Source organism: Podarcis gaigeae, assembly GCF_964106915.1.
Source record: "Podarcis gaigeae genome assembly, chromosome: 1".
NCBI lineage: Eukaryota > Metazoa > Chordata > Lepidosauria > Squamata > Lacertidae > Podarcis > Podarcis gaigeae.
In genome coordinates, this window is record NC_139678.1 from 76,287,931 (window position 1) to 76,311,006 (window position 23,076).

Here is a 23,076-nt window from a genome sequence, read left to right on the forward strand (position 1 = left end):
TTGCACAGCAACACTTTCAGGTCATTTGGGTTTCCCTTGCTGATTCCAGTATCCTTCTGGTCAGGACCAGACCTGGAGGCTGGGATAGTCCTCAAACAACGACTAAGCCTGCCTCCTCAGTAATGACATGGTCTGGTCTTAGTGTGACTCCTCCTGCTGCCTGTGATCACTGAGATCAGGTGTCCCAATACATTCCCCCCCCCCCCCATGGAACCTGCCCCAGCCATTCTGTTAGCTGAGGCCCACTCCCAGGCAGTCCTGACCCTTTCCCCTTAAAAAGCAAAAACATATCTCTGTTTCTATGGAGAAGCTACTTGTAGTGCTTGCTGTGGTTGTGGTTGTTGAATGCACAGCAAAGGAAGGCAGAAAAGATAGTAGTTAATGCATGCTCATTTCAGATGAAAAAGCTTGTGAAATATTTGCAACAACATGATGGCTTATTCCAAGTTTCCAATTAAAGAAGTGCTAAGATTCATACAGTTCAGGCAAACCAAGACATTTTGTTATCTGAAGTAGGGCTCAAATTCCCTAACCATAACACTTCAAAAAGTCTTGCTATGCCAGAAATGGGGAACCTGTGGCTCTTGAAGATGTTGGACTACACATCCAATCAGCCCTGGATGATGGTAATTGTAGTCCAGCAGACCACAGATTCTCCATCCCTGTGCCATGCCATGTAGAAACCATTTCCTGTCTCCACATATCTCCCTACCTCCCCACTGTGATGCCCAAAGCAGGAAATTTCACAATGCCTGCAATGCTAGACCTGCAATTAGAGAAACAACAAATACTTTATGATGTTCCACACATCTAACTATTATATTTTTCTAGATTATTGTAGTCTTTTCCCTTCCCACTCCAATTATTTATTTTTTTAAGGAGAATTTACTTTTCTGATGGAAGCTGCTCTGACCTTTCATACAACCCTGGCTACTTCATAATCCTATTATATGTATATTCTGCCCAATACACTCTACATCAAAGTTACACCTGCACATTCTCTGTAAACATAGGATAGAGGGATAGCAGAAAGTCAGGCCACAATCCTAAGAACAGAAAGTGAGTATTTATGTGAAAGAGGCAACACTCGTACCTTCAAGAATCAAGTAAAATGAAAAAAGAAACAGGATTAGATGTGCTGATGCAAACATGCTCTCATAATGCATTCAGTATTTTTCTCAATTTTATGAGTAATTTGTTCATTCCTACAAAGCAATATCAGGAAGCAATAATACATTCACTACCTGTAGTTGTAGAGATAGTGGTAGTTGGAGTTGTGGTAGTTGGAGTTGTGGTAGTAGTTGTACTTGTGGTGGTAGTAGTAGTTGGTGTAGTTGTGGTTGATGGTGTAGATCCGCAATCAATCTTGCAGCATACCCTGATCTCATAGTTGAGACACATATCTACAGGGTACAGAGGCCTGGGAGTCTGATCTTTATTGTGACAAATAAGTCCAGTCGAAACATCACATTCCACTTTTTGCCCCAATTCCTTGAAGGAGTAATTAGGAAATTTCACTGCTCTGCATGATATGTTTTCTGGCTTTGCACAGATTGCTATGCCAGCTGCCCTGATGTTGTCATAGGTTTCATAGTCACCATACTGTGGGCCATATTGTGGGAAGCTGACATCAATCCAGTCAGACCACTCGCATTCTTCAGTGGGGATACAAGCTGCAGTAAAACAACAAGAGACAGAAATAGCTCAGCGATTGCCCAGATTATTCTGAAAGTGATATATAGCAGGAAACAAGTTGCTCCAGTTGTGCAAACACTGTCATAATAAATACAAATCTGAAATAAACTGAGTGCTTGTTGTTGCACCAGCACTGATTTTATTAAAGTGTTTTCTTAAAACACTTGTCCACACAATGAAGTGTGCCTCTGGGAGTGAAGTCAAATCACTGTGTTAGCAGCACCAAACTGACCTCCTTGGGAACAAGCCTGGACAGTATATGGAGGTCCCAGATGACAAGATCCCCCTCTGGGCCTCGCTGATGTGGTCCAAAGGAAAGTAGATCAATATTTTGATACAAACTTGACTAGAAGAGTTGCTGGAAGGAGGCATACAAGGCACCATCCAACTGTCTTAGGGACTCCACTCCACATTTATGTAGGGTTTACTCCTTAGCCTTTTCTTGTCCCGAAGATATCCCACAAGGCAGTGGAGGTTTAGGATCAGTTTTCCTTCTCCAAAATAGGCTAGCTTCCCAGGTTAGCGAGTCCCATCTGCCCCTCATTTCCCTCTACAGCACATGCAGAGACCGCCTTCTTGACTACTGGACCCACTATTGGTCTCGTCCGATCAATCTGCTGGAGCCTCTCTTTACATGCAGGGGAAAGTCTCTAACTCACCAAGGGTTTGAGACCCATCGGGGTATATGGGGTGTTAGGGGAGGGGTAGTGCCTGTGGTGGGGAACACATCATGCTCTTTCTGGGATAGTCTGCCCACCTCTGGTCCCCACTCCGCACTCTCCTCTCACCTGTGGCTCTTAGAAGCTGTCAGCATGTGACAGCGGCCACACATCAGGAAACAGCTTCAATTGGCCAGCTAAACCATTTTGTAAAGCAAGCTTTCCCATTCTGGTGGTTGAGAAACTAAGATAAAAATTCTCCAACAAATGGACTTTCTGAGCTTGAAACATGCAAATAAGGCTGCTTTAACATGTCCTCATGAATTGTAACATCGTCAAAGATGCCCATACCAACATTGCAGAAGCTTAGGAGATAGTTAGGTTTCTTATGACATGAACTCGTGTAGGTCACTAGGAGCCCTTCATACAAGAAGGGCATATTGAAATTCGCCATCCTGTTTGTGAGCAAAGAAACTGATGGATTTTTCACCAAATTCTTCCAGTGAAAGGAGAAATTCTCCAGCAATTCCTTGGAGGGTGGAGCTCCCCATTAGCAACAGCAGAACCATTTCTTTTTCTTAAGGGTTTTTTTTCTGCTGCTGCTGCTGCTGTTACTGTAACAGGAAAATGCAGCTATTAAACTGGCAGTCTGCCCACCACTTTGCAACCTCTGTGTTGCCCTAGAGCTAGTATTGCTCTTGAGCACTGGGGATGGTGGTGGGAGGTGGAACTGGGCCACCAAACACCCATGGTACAGGCCATTTAATGAAAATTGTGCAAAGTGCCCTTTCCTGTTCTGGGGAGTTGAGAAAAAGGAAAATCTATTTTAAAAAATTGTTCATCAACAGATGAACTGGATACTTTCACTGAGTGAAGAGGTGTAGTCTCAAGATACTTCACACTGTAAAAAGGGACTACTTTTTCCTAGCTTAAAGAGCTAGAAGTGGCACATGCTCACTTTTCTCAGAATCTCATCAATATAAATATGCAAGATACAGTAGAAGATTAATTCCCTCTAGCTTAGTCAGCTGACACTTCCTGTAGCCTCAGCCTTGTAAAATGAGCCATCATTATATTTTTGTAACCTTGTATTTTCTGACTTCATTTTTTAAAAAACAAACACACAAACAAATGCCTTAACTTATAAACCATCTTGCTTTTGTACTTACGTGTGGTGCCTGTTGTCATTGGCGAGGGTTGTGGTGGAAGAAAAGAGGAGGGGAGAAAAGACAAAAGTGTCAAAATCATCCACCAGTTCCTAACCAAATTGTATTCTTATAAGTCAAATTCCCACATGTGATAGAAGGTTAAGATAAAATATTCTGCCTTCATTCCTTGAGACTTGATGTTAAAATTTATGCAATATGAATCTTAACAGTAACAACAATGTTATTTATACCCCACCCTTCTGGCTGGGTTTCCCCAGCCACAGCACATATCAAAACATACTAAAGCATCAAACATTAAAAACTTCCTTAAACAGGGCTGCCTTCAGATGTTTTCTAAAAGTCAGATAGTTGTTTATTTCCTTGACATCTGAAGGGAGGGTTTTCCACAGGGAGGGCATCACTACAGAGATGGCCTCTGCCTAGTTCCCTGTAACTCTGCTTCCCACAGTGAAGGAACCAGCAGAAGACCCTCAGAGGAGGACCTTAGTGTCCGGGCTGAATGATGGGAGTGGAGATGCTTCTTCAGGTATACTGGGCCAAGGCTGTTTCGGGTTTCCCATAGGCATCTGGTTGGCCATTGTGAGAACAGAATGCTGGAACAGATGGGCCATTGGCCTGATCCAGCAGGGTATTATTATTATTATTATTATTATTATTATTATTATTATTATTATTATCATCTTAAGCTGACTTACAGAAAATTGTGGAATTCCCTCCCTACAGAGGTACATCTTTACTGCACAGCTTTCAATGTACACTAAACATGCATTATTTTACTGCAGCATTTGAAAGTTAAGCTATTTTGCTTTCAAAGACCCACCTCCTTTGCTGAATTTACAAAGTTATGGCTCACTTGGAATGATTTTATTGGTTTTGTCATTGTAACTTATATTTTTTTTAAGAATTTTATATTCTATTGTTGTAATCTGCCCGGTGATCTTATGGAGAATGGTGGCAAAGAAATATTATAAATAAATAAGCAAACAGATAAAATTCCATGCACCCCTGAGAATTTCTGATCTTCTGAGGGTAAATGTTCACAATGACAAACACAATGCCTGATCCAGGCAAAAACAGTCAGGACCAGAAACAGCTTTGGTGAGTGCAGCAGCTGTAATTAAATGCCAAGGCGATCATCACCATTCCTGAAGGACTGCATACATGTATGCAAGTATGCCACAAAAAGGTGAGGCCCACTCACTTGAACAGGGAATTAAATATGGGAAAGGCCTTTAGCCAAAGCAATATTTTAAACAATTAATAATTCCTAAAATAAACAAAAACATTATCAGGTTGATTTTAGCAGTCAATGCAGGGAAAATTAGGAATAAAAACAAAATAAGTAAAAAAATGCATAACAAAAGTTCTACCACTATTCAAGTATGCATATTAATGAGGTTTAGTAATGTAAAACTGGTTTAAGAAACATACTGTGCGATTTAAGCATTCAATGTATTTAACTGATCCATGAGTGATTAGTTCATTCTAGCAAAGCAGAATCATGAAATAAAAATTCATTACCTGAAGTGGATCCTGTAGTAGTGGTGGTGGTTGGAGTGGTGGTTGGCGTAGTGGTTGTTGCTGTAGATGTAGTGGTTGGAGTGGTAGTTGGTGTAGTTGTAGGTGCACTGGAGGTAGTAGTAGCAGTGGTAGTTGGCGTAGTAGTAGGTGGTGTGGGGGTAGAGGTGTCAATAGGTGGTGTGGGGGTGGATGTCGTGGTGGTACGAGTGGTAGTTGGTGTAGTGGTAAGTGCTGAGGTAGTGGTAGAAGTGGTAGTGGTGGAAGTGGTAGTCGGTGTAGTCGTAAGGGTATCAGAAGGTGGTGTTGGAATGGTAGTAGTAGTAGTTGGTGGTGTCGTGGTTGATGGTGTGGAAGTAGTAGTAGGAGCTGTGGTGGTGGTAGGTGGAGTAGAAGTAGTAGTAGGAGTGGTGGTTGATGGTGTGGAAGTAGTAGTAGGAGTTGTGGTGGTGGTTAATGGAGTAGAGGTAGTGGTAGAAGTGGTAGTTGGTGTAGTTGTGGTAGGAGTTATGGTAGGAGTTGTGGTTGGAGGTCCAGATATGCAGTCATCCTTGCAGCAATATACACGGATCTCATAGTTGAGACACATATCTACAGGGTACACAGGCCCAGGAATCTGATCTTTATTGTGACAAATAAGTCCAGTCGAAACATCACAATCCACTTTTTGCCCCAATTCCTTGAAGGAGTAATTAGGAAATTTCGCTGCTCTGCATGATATGTTTTCTGGCCTTGTACAGATCTCTATGCCGGCTGCCCTGATGTTGTCATAGGTTTCATAGTCACCATACTGTGGGCCATATTGTGGGAAGCTGACATCAATCCAGGTCGACCATGAACATACTACAGTGGAGGTACAAACTGCAGTAAAACAACAACAGAGAGAAATAGCTCAGCGATTGCCCAGATTATTTTTAAAGTGATACAGCAGGAAACTGTTGCTCCAGTTGTGCAAACACTGTCATAATAAATACGAAGCGGAAATTTTTAGAAACATTTTTTTTAATGTACAAAGCTAAAATAAACTGTGTGTTTCTTGTTAACAACAACATTAATAATCTCACAGCTTATTAAAACACTTGCTCAGTAATATAATTGATTTCCTCAGAACCAAACCAAATTAATCCTTTTTATTTTGCTATCTTATCCTGCCACTTTATTCGGAAATTTACAGAAATTTGTTTGGAAAAACCTATTGTTATTTTTTGACCGGATGCTTTAAGGCCTCATTTGTGACCAGAAGACAGTCACAGACCTCCAGAATCAAAGTCCTTCTGGTGTCCTTATCCCCTTTCCTTGCATTCCTATGCACCCGTGATTCTCCTCCTTGGCCTCTCCCCCTGCTTCCTCTGAAGGCTCATCTGCATGTCCAGAGATTTCCAGATACCGGTCCAAGATGCTTTTCTTTTCTCCTGCTTCTTTCCCCATGAAAACCTGGTGTTTATGCTGAATCAGGACAGCCGTCAATCAGGTTTTCTGCAGATTGATGTTTGCTCTGATTCAGCAGTAAACAGCAGGTTTTCCCGGGAAAAGCAGTGGGACAACAACAACAAAATGCCTTTCAGACCCATGTTTGGAAAACTCGGGACAATCGGAGGAAGTCATGGGACAAAGGGAAGTGTGACTAAGCCGACTCTCCTGCCTTCCCCCTACTTTCCCCAGGTCTCCTTCTCCACCCCTCCTCTTACTCAGGCTCCTTTTGCTCACATTGCCTTACTGTGCTCTCTTCCTTTCACAACCCTGGCTCTTATTTTTAAGCAACCCTCTGTTTATGACATCACCACCATTCAGCCTCTGTGACATCACACTGCTTGGCAAATTGGGGCCAGGTGCTTCATCACTACTACAACATTCCAAAGTGAACCATAGTACAGTGGTACCTCGGAACTTGAACAGCTCCGTTCTCAAACGTTTCGGTTCCTGAATGCCGAAAACCTGGAAGTAAGTGCTCCGGTTTTTGAACATTCCTTGGAACACAAACGTCCGACACAGCTTCCGCTGTGCAAAAACCTAGCTGTCGGCTAATCGGAAGCTGCGCCTCAGAACTCGAACGTTTCAGAAGTTGAACAGTCTTCCGGAACGGATTACGTTCAAGTTCCAAGGCACCACTGTATCATTGCTTCTGGTTTCAGAGCTTGCCTTTCTAGAACACGTACAAGAGAAGAACTAAGTAGCTGCTTTAAAATGTTCTCATGTACTGCAACATCTGCAATGGTGCCAATGTTGCAGCACGTTAGAGGCTTGTTGGTTTCTCCTGGCATGAGTTTTTGCAGTCAATGACTTGCCATATTAGCAAAGCAGAGGGGGAAAGTGGGCAAGCCTATATTATGGGTTTATAGAGCCCTTTACAGACAGACTCATCAACAAGTTGAAGAACACAAAAGGTATGCATTGAATAATTTCACTGTAAAGGTTCATTGTTAAGAGAGCATATAATGTAAAAAATGGCTATTTTCTCCTAGCCTGGAGAGCTATAAATAGCAATGAAAATACTTGCTCTTCTCAGAATCGCCTCCTCATAAATATGCAATATACAGCAGAAGATTAATTCCCTATAGCTCAGTCAGTTACCATCCACTTAGAAAATATTATGATGGAGGAGAGACTAACTTTCTTCTAAAAATAAACATATGCCATAAGTTATAGCACATCTTTAGTTTTTGTACTTATGTGTAAAGACTGTTGTGATTAGTGGCGAGGTCAGTGCAAGACACGAAAAAAAGAAAAAGAGTGTTGTAACGTTATTCAGCCATTTCTATGTGAACTGTATTTTTGCAGGTTGAATGCTTACTTCTGACTGTAGGTCATGGTAAAATATTCTGCAATCATTTCCTGAGACCTGATGTTAGATATCTGCAGTATGAATCCTGTCTTAGGGGTTGGTTCTCAGAACACATTCCTTCTGCATATGATGATCCCTGGGCTTTTGAGGGTATACCACATGCCAGGACAAGTGTGATCGCAGAAGGCACAGCTATGGCCAGCAGTCACTTCAGTGATTGCAATGGGTGAAAAAAGGCTTGAGAAAACAGGCATGTTCCTGAAGCCCTTTTCAGGATTTCCTGCATCACGCAAGGAGCAAGACATTAAAACCAGGCATGGCCCTTAGTCAAAGCAATATTTCCTGTCATTCCTAATTCCTAAAAATGAGCAATCAGGCTGATGTTAGCAGCCAATAGGAGCAAACTTATGAATACGCTGGTTTAAGTAAAACAAATATCTATCAATTATTATTTTTTAAAGTATGTATGTCCTTTTTAAGAGTTGTATTATTAGAATTCATTAGCATTCAGTATATTTCACTATTCTGTGAATGAATGGTCACTCATTCAAAATAATGTCAAAAAGTAACATTTAATGCATTACCTGTTGGCGTTGAGGTAGACGGCGTGGAAGTAGTGGTAGGAGTGGTAGTTGTGGTGGTAGTTGGCGCAGGGGTAGTGGTAGTAGTGGAGGGAGGCATGGAAGTAGTGGTAGGAGAGGTAGTTGTTGTGGTGGTAGATGGCGTAGGGGTAGTGGTAGTTGGGGTAGTGGTAGTAGTGGAGGGAGTAGTGGTGGGAGGCGTGGAAGTAGTGGTAGGAGTGGTAGTTGTGGTGGTGGTAGACGGCGTAGGGGTAGTGGTAGTTGGTGTAGTGGTAGTGGTAGTGGTAGTAGTGGAGGGAGTAGTGGTGGGAGTAGTGGTGATAATAGAATCACAAGGAATGATTTGACAACAGTTGACGCGTATCTCATAATTATAGCAGAGGGTCCAGAGACTCTGATCTTGGTCTTTGTTTCTACAAATGAGTCCATAAGTGACATTACAGTCCACTTTCTGTCCCAATTCTGCAATATCCACATTGGGTGCATTTTTAGCCCTGCACTCTATGTTTTGCGGAGCTGATGGACAAAAGTTGCTTCCGTCTTTAATTCTTATGGCGTCATATGTCTCAAAGTCACCACCTTCTGGTCCTTCTTCGGGTACACTGACATCATACCATTTACTCCATTCACAGGCAAGCATTAAGCACTGAGCTGCAAGACAAATTTGAAAGTCATTTTCCTGAGCTTCATTGGCAGTGGGTCCACATGAATGACCTCATGATCTAAAACCATCATTTCATGGTGGAAAAACAGATCACTGGGCAACCATCTACCCTCCCACCCCTACAGATCACAACAAAGAACATCCCAAGCTAGAAGCAAGCATCTTTATATCCTGGGATTGCTCCACTCCAGTGCGCAAGGTCTTGTACACAAAATCCCAATCCATTCTTTTTTCTTATTTTTGAATGCCCATCACAGTTATGTGTGCATCACTTTATTATACCATGTTCCTCTCTTGCATTGGCAACTTTACTAACACTACCAGAGCAGTGACCTTATATAGGGACGTATCAATTTGCCCTAATCGAGTCATACTATTTGTTCATCTGACCCAGTATTTTCTGCTCTGGCTGGCAGTGACTCTTTTGGGTCTCACACAAAAATCTTTGTCCTAGTTCTTAAATGGATCCAGGGACTGAACCTGATTCTTGAGTCATGCAAAGCACATAGTCTACCACTGGACTATGGGCTTATCCCCAACTTCTTTAACAACACTTACTTGTTGAAGAGAGTGTAGTGGAGGTTGTAGTGGGAGCTGAAACAGGAGAGAGAAAAATATGATGAGAATCTTACTTTGCAATCTTACAAGTTTTGGATAGGATTATAGATTTGACATAGAGAAGGTTTCATATCATGTTGAGAGCATCAGCCTTCATTAAAGCCATTTAGCTACACATGGAGGTATAAAACAAACTTGATGTTAAGTGCAATTTTCTCTAGTAAGATAGTTAACCAATGTACATTACTATTAACAATGCTGCAAGCTTACTTGTGGTAGTAGTAGTGGTGGTGGTGGGAGAAGGAGTAGTTGAAAGAGTAGTTGTGGGAGGGGCAGTTGTACTGCAGGGTCTCATGTCTTCAACTACCCAAGTGCCATTGATTGTGCATTTTATGTCGAAACAAAAAGATCCATTTCTCTCATTTATTATTATTTCTCCTTCTTCGTATTCTTTACCATCATATATGCAGCAACCTAAAGGAAGGAAAGCAGTGTGTTTAAGTTGTTCTGCTTGAATCATAATGAAAAAACAGCCAATCAAAATGTAAATGAAATAACCCGGAGTGGAAATACTGTGTTATTCCATAGGAATGTTAACTGCAGGTAAACACTGTTTATCTAAGCTGCTTATATTTGGAATATTATAAAGATGTTTTTATGTGCTTCTGCTTAGAAGGAAGTCCATTGAAACTTATGGGACCTACTCCCAAGTAAGTGTGCTTAGGCTCAAGGTGTTAGAAAGTTGAATAAATCTGTTAAGTGAGATGCATGAATTTAAGCCTCATTCATATTTGCAGCAAGCACGAAGGAAAGTTTAACTGGTTCCCTGTGGTGAGATCTCTCACCATTGTGACAGATATATCCATATTGGAATTACATGGTCTATTGATGTGGGTTCTTCCTGTATGGTCTCATTCTCAGCCAGGCAGAGGCCGCATGGATGTACACACCTGCTTAATTTCCACCATCAGCTGTTTCCCACAATAGGATAGGCTTCTTGCCACTGGGAAATGTGGCCTTAGTAAGAATACAACTAAAACGCAGGGATATTAAAATGGCCCACCATGTGCTGTAGGATAATTGCATCAGCAGAGCAATCCAAAGTCCCAGCCAGGTACAGTGCATTGTGCTGGTCAGGGCAGAAGGGCTTTGGATGCTGCAGATGCAAAGCCTGCAGTGATCCACCCCGCCCCATAATGCCTCATTTCAGGGTTTTCCACTGGCTACTGCTGGCAGTAGTTCCCCATCCACCATGGCAGAACTTGGATCCTCCACCATGGCAGAGTCCCACCATCAGCAGCGGAGAGGAAGTAATGAGCCATCCCAACCCACCAGCCATCAACATCAGGATGGTAGCAGTAGAGTTCTGCCCTAAGGCTAAGAAGTCATTTACTTGGTGGTAACCTCCATTGAACTCAACAGGGCCTTACTTTTAAGTAAACATGTATAGAATGCATTTTAAAGTAAGATGGGCATTACGGTCTGTGACAAGTTATAAGATGAAATAAGTGCCTTATAAATAAAAACAAAATACAGGCTTACAGAAAAATGTTTAGCCACCCCTTAGCTACTACCCTTCTTTGTGGAACAACTGCAAAGTGGGAAAAGGTTGTCCTTTTATTATTGTTATTTTTCAATGATAATTTTAAAAAGAATACAGTGAGCAGGGGACTCATTTGAAATCATTGTTCAGTCCCCCAGAGAAATGTATGGGGGAAAGTGTATGGTACTATTTTGCTTTCTGAATGGAAAAACAGCAAGATGAAATATACCTCTCCGGGGTTCACATTTCGTTTCTCCAGCATAAACACAGAAACTGAAATTTAAAAAAGAAGTTTTTCAGAAATGAAATACTTGAAGATTTGTATATTTGTTTGTTTTGTACTTCTGTTCTGTAAATGCTCAGGCTATAATTGCTCCTGCATTGTAACACTATAAATTCATTTAAAATAATATTTAAATGCATATCATTAGCAACAACATTTAACAAGGCAGAAAATACAGTAATCTCTATATCCTCCTAAAGAGGCATATTTTTGTTAGTCACCCAGAAGGTTGCAAATAAAGTTGGCCAGGTGTACTTTGTCTGGGGTTGGAATTCTGAGAGAGGATCTCTGCCCAAGGAAGGGGGGAAATCTAACCTACTCTTGGACACCATGGACAATTTCATTTTAGACTTTCATAAGAAATAGTTTCCTATTCAGAACAGCACTCTCATTCATGAAAAAGGCTAGTGTGTCAGACCAAGAAACCAGCAATTTAAATATCAACACATATGTTTCCCTGCCACTGTTAGTCCATCAGCTCTCCATTCTCACATACCAATTTGTACACAGATCATCTGTGGGTATAGACTGTCCAGGTCTATAGTAAACACCATTAATATAGCAGCCACACATATCACTTGTCCCACATGTGTTGGTCTCTTCAATGTAGATAGGCTTATCTGGAGGACATCGTGGGTAGCAACCTAGAACCCACAAAAATGAGATTTGTAAAATTACATTGCAGCAATGAACTTGACATAGTAGCAAAATTTGCATGTGAAAAGGGGAGCCAACTGGTGCCTTCCAGATGTTGCAGAACTACAACCATCCCTGGCATTTGCCATGCTGGCTGGGACTAAGGGGACTTGGAGTCCAGCAACATCTGAAGGGTCACAGAGTCGCCATCCCTGGCATATGGGAGGCAGTCCTAGGCTTGTGGTGTCTCAGTGTCTCTTTATAGGCTGTAAACATGTTCTGCAAAACCTGTATATACACAGTTTCAGAGAGGCATCTAATGCATTAAGCAGGGAATGGGAGATGGGGGAAGTTGCTTTGGCCCAGTGGGTGAACTGTATTCCAAACTGCACTAACTAGAGTCTTAAAGACCAAAAGCTACCGGTAGCTGGCAGTTTCTTACCTTCCAGATATGGCATTGAAAAGTTGGTGCTGACTTCATTAAGGATCTTGCAGGTAACAATGTCACTTCCGCAAGGCTCATAGTGCCATTCACATATATCTGTAGGATTCCAGTACTCACAAAAGATTGCTATTGGAACAAAAGATAGATAGTTGTGATAAAAACAAGTCATAGACATATATTTGCACATAGGTCACTTAACCCATAGCTGTCAACATTTCCCTTTTTTAAAGGAAAATTCCCTTATTCTGAATAGGATTCCTCGCAAGAAAAGGGAAAAGTTGACAGCTATGCTTAACGTGCAACCATTTCTATCACCTATGGAACTGAAATTCCACTTCACTCTGGTTTAACAGAACATAGACTTATTTGGACACCTCCCTCTACGGGATTGCAATCCTATGGAAAGGGAGAGGAAGGCTGTGCCCACTGGACCCACCCTACCACCACTCCTCCTGCCAATCTTGTCCACCTGCCATCCATGAATTGGGAAGGATGTCTGTAAAGGGGAACTTGCTGTACACAAACAGGATCTCCCTGGGATTGGGAGCCTTTGCTCCCTGTGAATGGGTCCATCACTGACTCCCACTGGAGGCAGCATTGGCCACCAATGTAGATGACTTTAAAAGAGGATTGGAAAGATACATTGGGGTAAGGGCTACTAGCCATGACGGCTACACTCTGCATCAACATTTGGGGCTGTATGCCTCTGAATACCAGTTGTTGGAAACAACAGGAGGAATGACTGCTCTTGTGCTTGGGCCCTGCTTGCAGGTTTGCCATAGGCATCTGGTTGGCCACTGATGGAACAGGATGCTGGCCTGATCTAGCAGGTTTTACTTATGTTCTTGCATGATCAGGGCTTCGAATCATGAGAAGATCCTACATGCGTACCCTGAATGTTTCCCCCTAATACAAAGCCAGTGGAGACAGTAATGATGGCTAGGTTGGCCCATGTCGAGGATGCAGAGCCAGGACTCTCTCCTCTTTGGCTCGGAGTGGCTAAGAGCCTTTTTGCCCATTTGCATCCTCCCTGGGCCACTGCTCTGCTGCCCTGGGCAGCCAGGCAAGAGGCCCAGGCTCCTCTGGGTGTCTCAGCAAAGGAATCTGGTCACTGCCGTGGGCTATCGCAGCAACCCTGCAGACTCCCTTCCCCAGTTGGGGAGTATTAGGAGGGTGAATAGAGCATCCAGCCGGGCTTGGAAGAAAGAAAGATGGAGCGAGCAAACATGAGTTGCAGGAGGAGGAAAAAAGAAGGAAGGGAGGAAGGAGACAGAAGAGAAAGTAGAAAGCAGAGGAAGGGAAGAAGGCATGAAGGCAAATAGACAGCCTGTTGAAGAACAGCAAGTATGACTAACTGACCTACTGAGAACTGAATTTTATTTGGAGGCACATGTAAAAAATATCACAAAAGAACTCACATTAGAAGCCTGTTGGTATCACATGAAATGGCTATGGGAGGAGACATTGGTACATCTCAAAATATACAGGGTGGGGCTTAGGGTTATAAAAACCAGTGCATCTAGAATTTGGGTCACTGAAAGGTATTAAGCCACTGTTTCTGGGTCATCATCTCTTTTTAATTTTATGCATACATGAGAAATATTTTATCACAAAACTCACGGCATATGTCAGGAGTCCTCCAGTAGACACAAGCTCCAGCTTTGAGGCATTCTTGTGCATAGACAGCCACTGCAGTACAGAAGCATTCACAGTCACCTCCAGAGTCACAGGCACAAGCATCATGTACGCAAGCTTCATAGTACTGATCTGGAGCCACCTATTAGGGAGTCACAGAATCACAGAGCAAGGGTATTTCAATGGATCAACTACTGTATTTCTGCCATCCAATACCAGGATGCCTAACTCACCGCCAGCTTTGATAATGATTCCCCTTAGTTGCCAATGTTTTTGGATGTTGCTGTACATGTACACAGCACATCCATGCCACAGTAGTATCCATCCCATTACACATCACAGCACTTCAACAAGGCATCAAGAATCTATGGCCCATTTTACTTCCGTGAGATATTTTATCAATTCCAATTTCAGACTTTTAAGCTAGTAACATTCTGTATAGCAACAACAAATATTTGGTTTTCGGTGAAGATAATTCAGATGAAATTATGTGTTTTCATTTCAAACAGTATTTCTCAAAACAGAGTACCTGCAGAGAGTTCTGGAGAGGGAAATGGGAGCTCCATACCAACTCAAGACATGTCTAACCATGATATTTCCTTCTCCTTTTCTAGAGTTTATCCTAAGTCACATTCTCATTGGATAACATCTCTTTACAGTTAAAGTTGAAAACCACTCCACTATCCAGTTTGGAATGGAATGGGTGCTACTAAGTTAGAAATTGTCTGCAGAATATTATAGATTCATCTGTTGTATGTCAAGACCTTTAAAATCAATCCACTACTAATGATCCCCCATGGTTTGCTAGGTATTTTATGTAAACTGCTTAAAGATCTTTTTATTTTTATTCTCCATATGCTTGCATATTGCAATAGCTTGTTCTTTTCCCCAAGACTAGTATAGCCCAGCTTGTCCAAGTGATTAAGCAACAACACTAACTTTTGAATGACATTCTTCAAACACAACACTTTTGATGAGGCTGCATTCTTTCTCTGCCCAGGATTTGCGATGAGGTTTCTTTTCACAGGGTTCAGGGTCTACATCAACATCAGGGCATGCAGTATCCTTTTTCCATGAATTTCCAAATATCAGTGCATTATTTTCTTGGACCATGTCCCTTGCAGTGAAGTCATTACTGGCCTTGCCATCAAAGTTGCCGCATAAGCCACAGACTTTTCCCTAGGGAGAGGAAAGGTCAATACCTTAGGACCGGAAAAGATTTGCAATGGCTTAAAGTTAGCAGGAATTTTATTGTGATGTATATTACTTTGATTGTTTTGCCATTTGTTTTAGCATTACTAATTATGGATACTGTTGAGTTGGTGGGAGCAATGCCAGACCTTGGGGTCTCAAATTCCAGTGGCACCTTGTGTGATGCCACAGTTGGGACCCCCTAATGTCTCTTGCGCCCCATTCTATTAATGATGCTGTAAGGCACACATGCTACCACATGCAATAAAACATCTTTTTGTTGCATGTATCTATTAATAACAAATTTTTCATGGCATTAAAGGAATATGTTCAAGAATTACTCACTTTAAGATAAGGTGCCAGCTTGATGAAAATAGTAGTCTTCCTGTCCCAGATGAGAATAACACCATTGCTGGTTTCTATTATAATGTACAGCCCGACCGGCTCACGAATCCAGTAAGTCACAGAGCTAGTAGTATTCATCTCAATTGTTTCTATTTGTTTATCTTCCAACTTTATTTCAGTGCTCTAAAAAGACAGATGTGTAACAGAAGCCCCATAACAAAAACAGACATTAGCATGTTAACCTGATACCCTCAGCTCCCCTAGAGTCAGTCTGGCTCTTTTAAACTGGATATCATGACACCAGTTCTCAAAAGTAAGGAGCCTAATTTGACTAAGAACTCAACAAATTGCCTGCACCTCCCCACGGCAACCTGATTTGATTATTTGCAGGCGCAGACCAAGCGCTTTCAGGCTTGTTCTCATCTATGTTCATACCTACCCCAAGGAAAACTTTAATGGCCTTGGAACAGGTGACTCCAGTGGTTCCACATGGGACATTCTCTGTGATGACGCTAAATGTTCCCTCCAAATCGCTGTTTCCACAGTAATCCTAATGAAGGTGTGAGAGGGAAAGATGAACAAAATTAAGAAAAACCAAAACCAGGATACTTCGATTTTCTCTTGTGTTTTAAAAAGCTGCTAAAGCTGCACTGCATATTTGTATTGGTAGCAAACTTAATATATTTTCAAATTTAACAGTCCTCTGTGGTTCAGAGGGCACTTAATTCCTCAACACATTTGCAAAATGCAACAACCGAATGAACTGGAGAAAACAAAGCTTAAAAACTAGCAAATTCTGTTTGGATGAGTGTAAACTATTTCAGCACATATTAAGCAGCCTGGAGACACCCATACAATTGGGTTTCCATATGCACAATTGAACATTATCAAATCTTCTCCAGAGGGTTGGGGGAAAACCCAAAATTGATCTTTTGGGGGGTGGGGAGCAGAGAGGAAGGGGGTAGTTCTGTTGCATAACCAGAAGTCCTGGAGCTAATAGAACCACCTTGTTAGATACTACCATTTGAAATGATCTTAACAGAACCATTGATTACTCCACGAAGTAAGAAAATTTCACAAGATGAGATGTTGAGGAATGCCTGAGAAGCCAAATAGATAGGAGATATATATACACACACACACAATTCAAAACAGTATAAAATTGCATGAGTATAGCTGAACATTACCTGAGTAGCCACATATTCACAGTTGCCATCAAAGTCATAGAATTTCCCATCAAACGTGATGTAATGGCCACTCCCATAAATGGTACATGTCCCAAAGCATGAATTGGTGGTGCACTTCCAGCTTCCTCTTTGACAAGTACTGGAGAGTACCAAAACAATTAAAGAAATTGTATAAGGCTTAGTCTCTGTGTCCGAGCATTGCTTTTGAAGTACTGGGTAAATGATGTAGCTGAGAAAACATGCAGTCCACCCCCTACACTCTGTTTGCATAGTAGTATATTCATACATTGCTATGACTACAATAAGTGACAGTGAAAAAGATCCTACCATGTGTTGCAGTCCACATTTACTGTTTCTCCAGGGGAGTAAAAAACTTTGTTATGAATGCACGGGCAGTCCTGTTCTTGGACACAATTCCCTCTGCCATCATCTATCAATCCATCAAGGCACACACATCCTGAAACACACTCTGTCTGGAACTGTGAGGAGCAAGAAGAACATTGTGTTCACATTTTATGATAAGGTGAATCAGAATTCACGGGCCTTGCATTTGATAAGTTCATAAAGCCAAATTGGACTCAGGATTACCATTCAAAGTTTACCAAATTTCTATTTGCAAGGTAGGATAAAACCTCAATTTAATTCGTTCAGAAACTTGGGTGTGTTTAAAATAAAGTTGGTCTACAAAACAGAGGCACTTTGGGAGACTTTTAGATTTGGGTTACTTTAATAATTTTTCCAGAAGGTGGCCTTATCCTTTAAATACAAGACTGTCAATGGTTTGTTTCTTTTTCTTTTGACAAAAAGCAAACAAATAAAAACCCTTGCTACCACTTCAAACCATGACTTGGTTGCTTTCAGCAGTGTGGTCAACTCCCTGGAATAGAGCACCCCTAGGAGAGATGTTACATTGCGAAAAAAATAGCATTATTTGCTGGGGAAATTATTTTCAGGGGGAAATTTAGTTGCCCCCATTGGTTGGTGGCAGAGAGATTTCTATTGTTGGATACCAATATAGCATTTATTTATTTATTTATTTATTTATTTATTTATTTATTTATTTATTTATTTTAAATGAAAGGTGGAACTTATTTAAATGAAATGAAAATGTTAATAAAGTTAAAAACAATCAGAACCAATGAAGGCAAACTGATGGTAGAAATGTGCAGGTATTTGCTTCTGCAAGTTGCAGCCCTTTTGCTAGGAAATGCCCCACAGTCTCAAGGAGATTTCCTAAAGACACCTAGAGTACAGCTTCTTTGTTAATTACATCACTTGAGGAACAAGAGAATGAGGACATTAGGGTGTCGTCGAAATGCAATGAAAGTGTACCTGATCGTTTCCCAGTGTTTGGCAGCTAAGATGTACTGGTGTTTGGGAAGACCAACTGTCAAAGTTGTTGCAGTCAAAATATGTCATGTTGGGTGAACAGTCTGTAAAATAAAATATAGAACACTGACAACATTATCTTGGATCCATTTTGATAATTAACAAGAGCTGTATATAATTTTTTTATTTTTATATATAAAATTAAACAAAAAGGGGCCCAACAGACATCCCTGTTTTGTACCCATTGAACTAGGAAGCATGTCTATAAATAAAGGTTTTTAATTAAAATCAGTAGTCTCTTATCAATACTTTACATTGAGCAACTTAAACAAAGCAATTTAAACAAATCAAAGGCTGAGGATATGTCTATGAAAACTATATAAATATGTGGATTTAGAGGGGAAATTCTGATACATTTTAGGAGGAAGCAAACTATATCATGTCAGATTGAAAAAATATAATTATTAATTGCATTTTTATTAATTATTTTCACAAAAATGGCTCATATTCTTAAGCACAACTTCAAAACAATTGCTTTCTTAAGCACAACTTCAAAATCATACAGATGATAACTCAAACTGGAAAAAGTCATAATGTAACATGAAATTGTACACCTACGTTCAGGGGTTACGTCCACTGGCACACAATGAAATCTTCCATGTCTGCAAACACTAGAATGGAATACACAACAGGAAAAAAATGGTAAGCTTATAAGCGATTCCCAATTTATACAGTGCTACTAACAAAAACTAAAGATCTGTTGCAAAAATTTAAGAGTACCATTTCTGCTAAACATTACTTGAACACCATGAGTGCCCTAGTGACAATGCATAAAACAAAGTAAGAGCAAATGCCAAAGACAAAATGTCATTTTCTTAATAAGATTTGACAAGATATGCCTAAACTGAGACATATAGTTTTGAGGGGAATATGGAGGAACCTTTGGATTACGCATTAAATACTGGGGGGCAGGTGTTGTGTACACTTACATTGCTGACTTCTCAAGTAATCTCAAGAATTCACAATGCAATATTTCAGCACCTCTTAATCCTTTGAACACTATGCCTAGTGAACAACATAGATGTCTAAACTTTCTTAAAAACTAGTCACTCCACAATGCATTCTGATGCTTGTATTTCTCATGTTGATTTGGAAGGGAGTTCCTCTTCTGAATTAGTATCACAAACCTCTAAATTGTCTTATGGTTAATGAAGAGAATGCTCATACACAGCCAACGTAATCCCAAGATTCCCCATCCCATTCCACCTGCAAACATTGTAGGATTGCAACTAAAAGAGAGCAGTTCCTGGTACTGAATGTTGAGCTTCCCGCCTAATGAGAAAGACCATAAACTGTTGTGTTAACATACCAGCGCTCATCCTGTTTCATTATAACATATCCGGGATTTATGGGCACACCCTTGTAATAGCATGGGCACTGAGCAATTGGCACACATTTGCCACTGTCATCCATATAGGAATTATCAGGGCAGCCACAGCCATCTACTGGAGTAAAGCCTTCCAAGCAGTACTTATGACCATCAGAAAGAGAGCGGCAAGTTTGCTGGCAAGTCAGATTGTAACGGAAGACTTGGCTGGCTTGGCAAGAGGATTCTTCTTTGTCTGAATGGAGGGGAGAAAGTGACAAAAAGTCAGAGTGGATAGAATATATTCTGCTCACCATTCCTAAATATATTCCTGCTCACCATTCCTAAGCCATTCAGTGCATGCTGTCTGAATTCTACTTCTGTTAAGACCCCTATGAAGAAATGTTGTCATGCTTGGGTGAAACTAAGCACTTATGAGGTAGCAATTAAGACAATGAGAGGGGGAAACTATTATTGTCTAGCCTTTTTCATCTCAAAGGCCAGATGACCTTCAGTGCAACCTTCTGGGGGCCAGTGGTATGCAGCGCCAGAGGTAAAAGTGGGTGGACCAACAAATGCAAATGTTTTCTTTGTACAGTACTCTAGCTCTACCCTCCATTCTCCATCCAGGCAAGCAAAAAAGCATTATTAAGGATACATCGCAAAAACACTCAATAAATATGCAAAACAGAGCCAGAAGGAGAGTGTGGTGTGGGGAGAGTTGTGAGGGCCAGGCAGAGAGGGCCGCATTTGGCCCAGGCCCTGGGGTTCCCTATTCCTGGTCTAGCTGAAAGATTAAATGGCTGGAAGTAATAAATAGCATTGCCTCATTAAGTCATACTGCAGGCACACCAGTATCCCAAATGGAATTGTCCAGTACTTCTACATTCATTGTATCTGTCCACAAGTATTACTGTGTCAATGTAAACAACATACATGGGTGCTTCCCTTCAACTTCAACAAAACATTTTGCATCTTACAAAAACCATATATTTTGATGAATGCGGTATGCTACGTTTGTTGTTATTAACCACATTCTAGTCTCAAAACATTACAGTTAGCACACAGTTATTCAAAAGGTTTTACTCCATTTTGTTCAAGGCAAGGGTGGGGATATAAACACTTACTGCAGACATTCTTTCTCCAGCCCCATAACATGACCCCTTTGAAGGCACAGGCTCTTGCGTATGATGACAGAGCAGCACACATACATTCTTCGTTGGCATTACAATTACAGGTATCATATTTGCAGCGCTGGGCAAGGGGAGGGGGGGAAAGCCAGTAAACATTCAAGTACATTTGTAGGAAGATGAATGAAGAGCTAGTCCTCAACAGTAGCAATGCTACACAATGGTACCCTGTTCCACAGTTAAAATGAAAGTAAAATGATAAATTGAGAGCTTTTCCTTAGCAATGCCATTTGTTCCTCTTCCATTTAAAAATGTTCAAGATTGCTTTCTCACATGCTAGAGTGAACGTCTATTATTTTGCTTAATTTGTTAAAAGCAATGAATGGGCTGTTGCCCCCACAACAAGGTGATCCACTTAAAACAGGCAGTGAATCATTCTCAGCCCAGGGGCCACATTCTTTTCTCAGCATGCTTTCAGGGGGTCACATGTCAGTGGTAGGCAGGGCAAAGCCAAAAGTGGGTGGAGCAACTAATGTAAATTTCCCCTTTGTAAATTTCTACATGCATACCCTTCTCTGTACCAGACAACACCAGACAAACAAGAGGCATTGTCAGAGTTCAAGGACACATTCTGGCCAGGTAACAACATGGAAGCAGGGTCAGTGATGGTATGTGGCCTGAAGAGAGTTACAAGGGCCCGATAAGGAGGCCTGGGGGCCACATTGGGCATCTGAGCATAAGGTTCTCAACCCCGACCTAAAAGCAGACTGGCTCACCTCCACCATGTTGCCTGTCATCAGGGTTAGAACTATTTGGGGAATCTGGGATCTCCTCTGACCAGGATCCCCCAAAAGCTAGAACTAGTTCCACATACCCAAGGAGACTTTGTGCTGGCACTTCTTGAACTGCATGAACTTCCCATAGCAAGCTGTGTGTTTTTTACTGATGTAATTTTTCAAATCAGTTTCTCATGCTGTTGCTATTTTGTTTTATTTTTTATTTAAAAAAGCTAGAGAATTTTTCTAAAATCTTGGGTGTAGCTAAAAGAGCCCTCTGGCTCATGACTCTCTTCTGGATAACTATTATTTGGCTCTTTTCACAACAATGGGTTTGCTCTAGTTCCTGTATTCCAACTGAAAGGGCTAGAAATTTGGCTGGGTTTGAAACTGGATAATCCATTGTCAGTAATTCTAACCCGCAAGCCCTATGAAAAGCAACTGGGAAGAAAGCTGCAGAACTTGCTTTACCACCACTCTTTTCAGTTTATCATAATACCTGAAAGTGAACAACTCCATGTAATAAAACACCAAGCTGCATGAATAAAGACTCAGAATAATTTGAAAATCCATACCTTATAATAATCTGTTGGATCAATGACTGAGTGACATCTGGCAAAAGGAGTTTCTGTACTTTTCAACAAAGAGCACCAATGTTCAGCATACTTTTCTGGAGAGAAATAAAATGTTATTATAAACCATTCACTTCATGTATTTCTATGTAATGCCTATAGCCATATGCTAGAATTCAAATAACTATGCAGTGCAATACAGCAAAACAAAATGAATACTGTATGTGTCTGGATGTTTGAACACTATGCAGCTTCTCCGTCATTTAAAGGCAAATAACTGGGCACATAACTGGGCAACAAAATCGCCTGAGGACTGTACATGCTCAACAGTTTTGTCTTCAAAAGACTATAAAGCACAGTAAACATAAACAGAAGTAATACTATGGATGGAAACTGTAAGCAGGCTTCCATTTTCACAACTACAATAGATAAAATGAGCATTTCTTCTTCATCTCTAGCAGTGTTGTATCCTATTTCTTTAGAAAAGTTTTCTTTTGAGACAGTGACATGAAACTTACAGTGCATTCAAAGCCTCAGACCTAATACAGATTTATACATCACAATTTGCTCTCCCAAGTAATAAAGAAAATTGGCCCTACCTTCAGATTCAATATTTGACCTGAAAATTGGATATAGGTGTCACACAGATATTGAAATCTGTTATCTTTTTTTATGAAAACCACCCATCCTTACCATTCTCAACGCTAAGAGTACAAGGGTGGTCCCAGTTATCCAACATATCACTGCAGCTGGCTTGTGCTTTCCATGAGTTAGCAAAGGAAGCCCCTGTTGCTTCTATTAATCCACTTGATGTTTTGAAGTCATCTCCTTCTATTCCGTTGTAATTCCCACAAAGACCTATTGATAAAAGCAACAGATGTTGGCTGTGAGTTTCTTTAAAGGCGTGCCTTTCTTTTTTGTAAAATGGGAATAGTGAGCAATTTACTAAGATTTTCTAGAGATAAATTTCCACACATCCAATAAGCACATCACTTCCAATCAGCATGAACAT

The 23,076-nt window shown here is 41.0% G+C and overlaps 1 protein-coding gene across 1 annotated transcript in view; it reads right to left on the minus strand.

The window, feature by feature from the left end:
• Positions 1-23,076, minus strand: part of MUC2 (mucin 2, oligomeric mucus/gel-forming) — a 61,748-nt gene that overhangs the window by 27,246 nt on the left and 11,426 nt on the right. The window contains exons 13-34 of the mRNA XM_083755292.1: positions 22,758-22,922; positions 22,068-22,162; positions 20,714-20,840; positions 19,590-19,842; positions 18,839-18,891; positions 18,224-18,324; positions 17,219-17,370; positions 16,892-17,030; positions 16,144-16,254; positions 15,705-15,887; positions 15,108-15,347; positions 14,154-14,310; positions 12,531-12,659; positions 11,949-12,096; positions 11,399-11,442; positions 9,897-10,100; positions 9,627-9,662; positions 8,408-9,055; positions 5,268-5,902; positions 5,045-5,207; positions 3,524-3,628; positions 1,245-1,673 (exon numbers count right to left, since the gene is read on the minus strand). Coding sequence (XP_083611418.1) covers positions 1,245-1,673; positions 3,524-3,628; positions 5,045-5,207; positions 5,268-5,902; positions 8,408-9,055; positions 9,627-9,662; positions 9,897-10,100; positions 11,399-11,442; positions 11,949-12,096; positions 12,531-12,659; positions 14,154-14,310; positions 15,108-15,347; positions 15,705-15,887; positions 16,144-16,254; positions 16,892-17,030; positions 17,219-17,370; positions 18,224-18,324; positions 18,839-18,891; positions 19,590-19,842; positions 20,714-20,840; positions 22,068-22,162; positions 22,758-22,922 — 4,317 coding nt within the window. The remainder of the gene's footprint in view (positions 1-1,244; positions 1,674-3,523; positions 3,629-5,044; positions 5,208-5,267; positions 5,903-8,407; positions 9,056-9,626; positions 9,663-9,896; positions 10,101-11,398; positions 11,443-11,948; positions 12,097-12,530; positions 12,660-14,153; positions 14,311-15,107; positions 15,348-15,704; positions 15,888-16,143; positions 16,255-16,891; positions 17,031-17,218; positions 17,371-18,223; positions 18,325-18,838; positions 18,892-19,589; positions 19,843-20,713; positions 20,841-22,067; positions 22,163-22,757; positions 22,923-23,076) is intronic.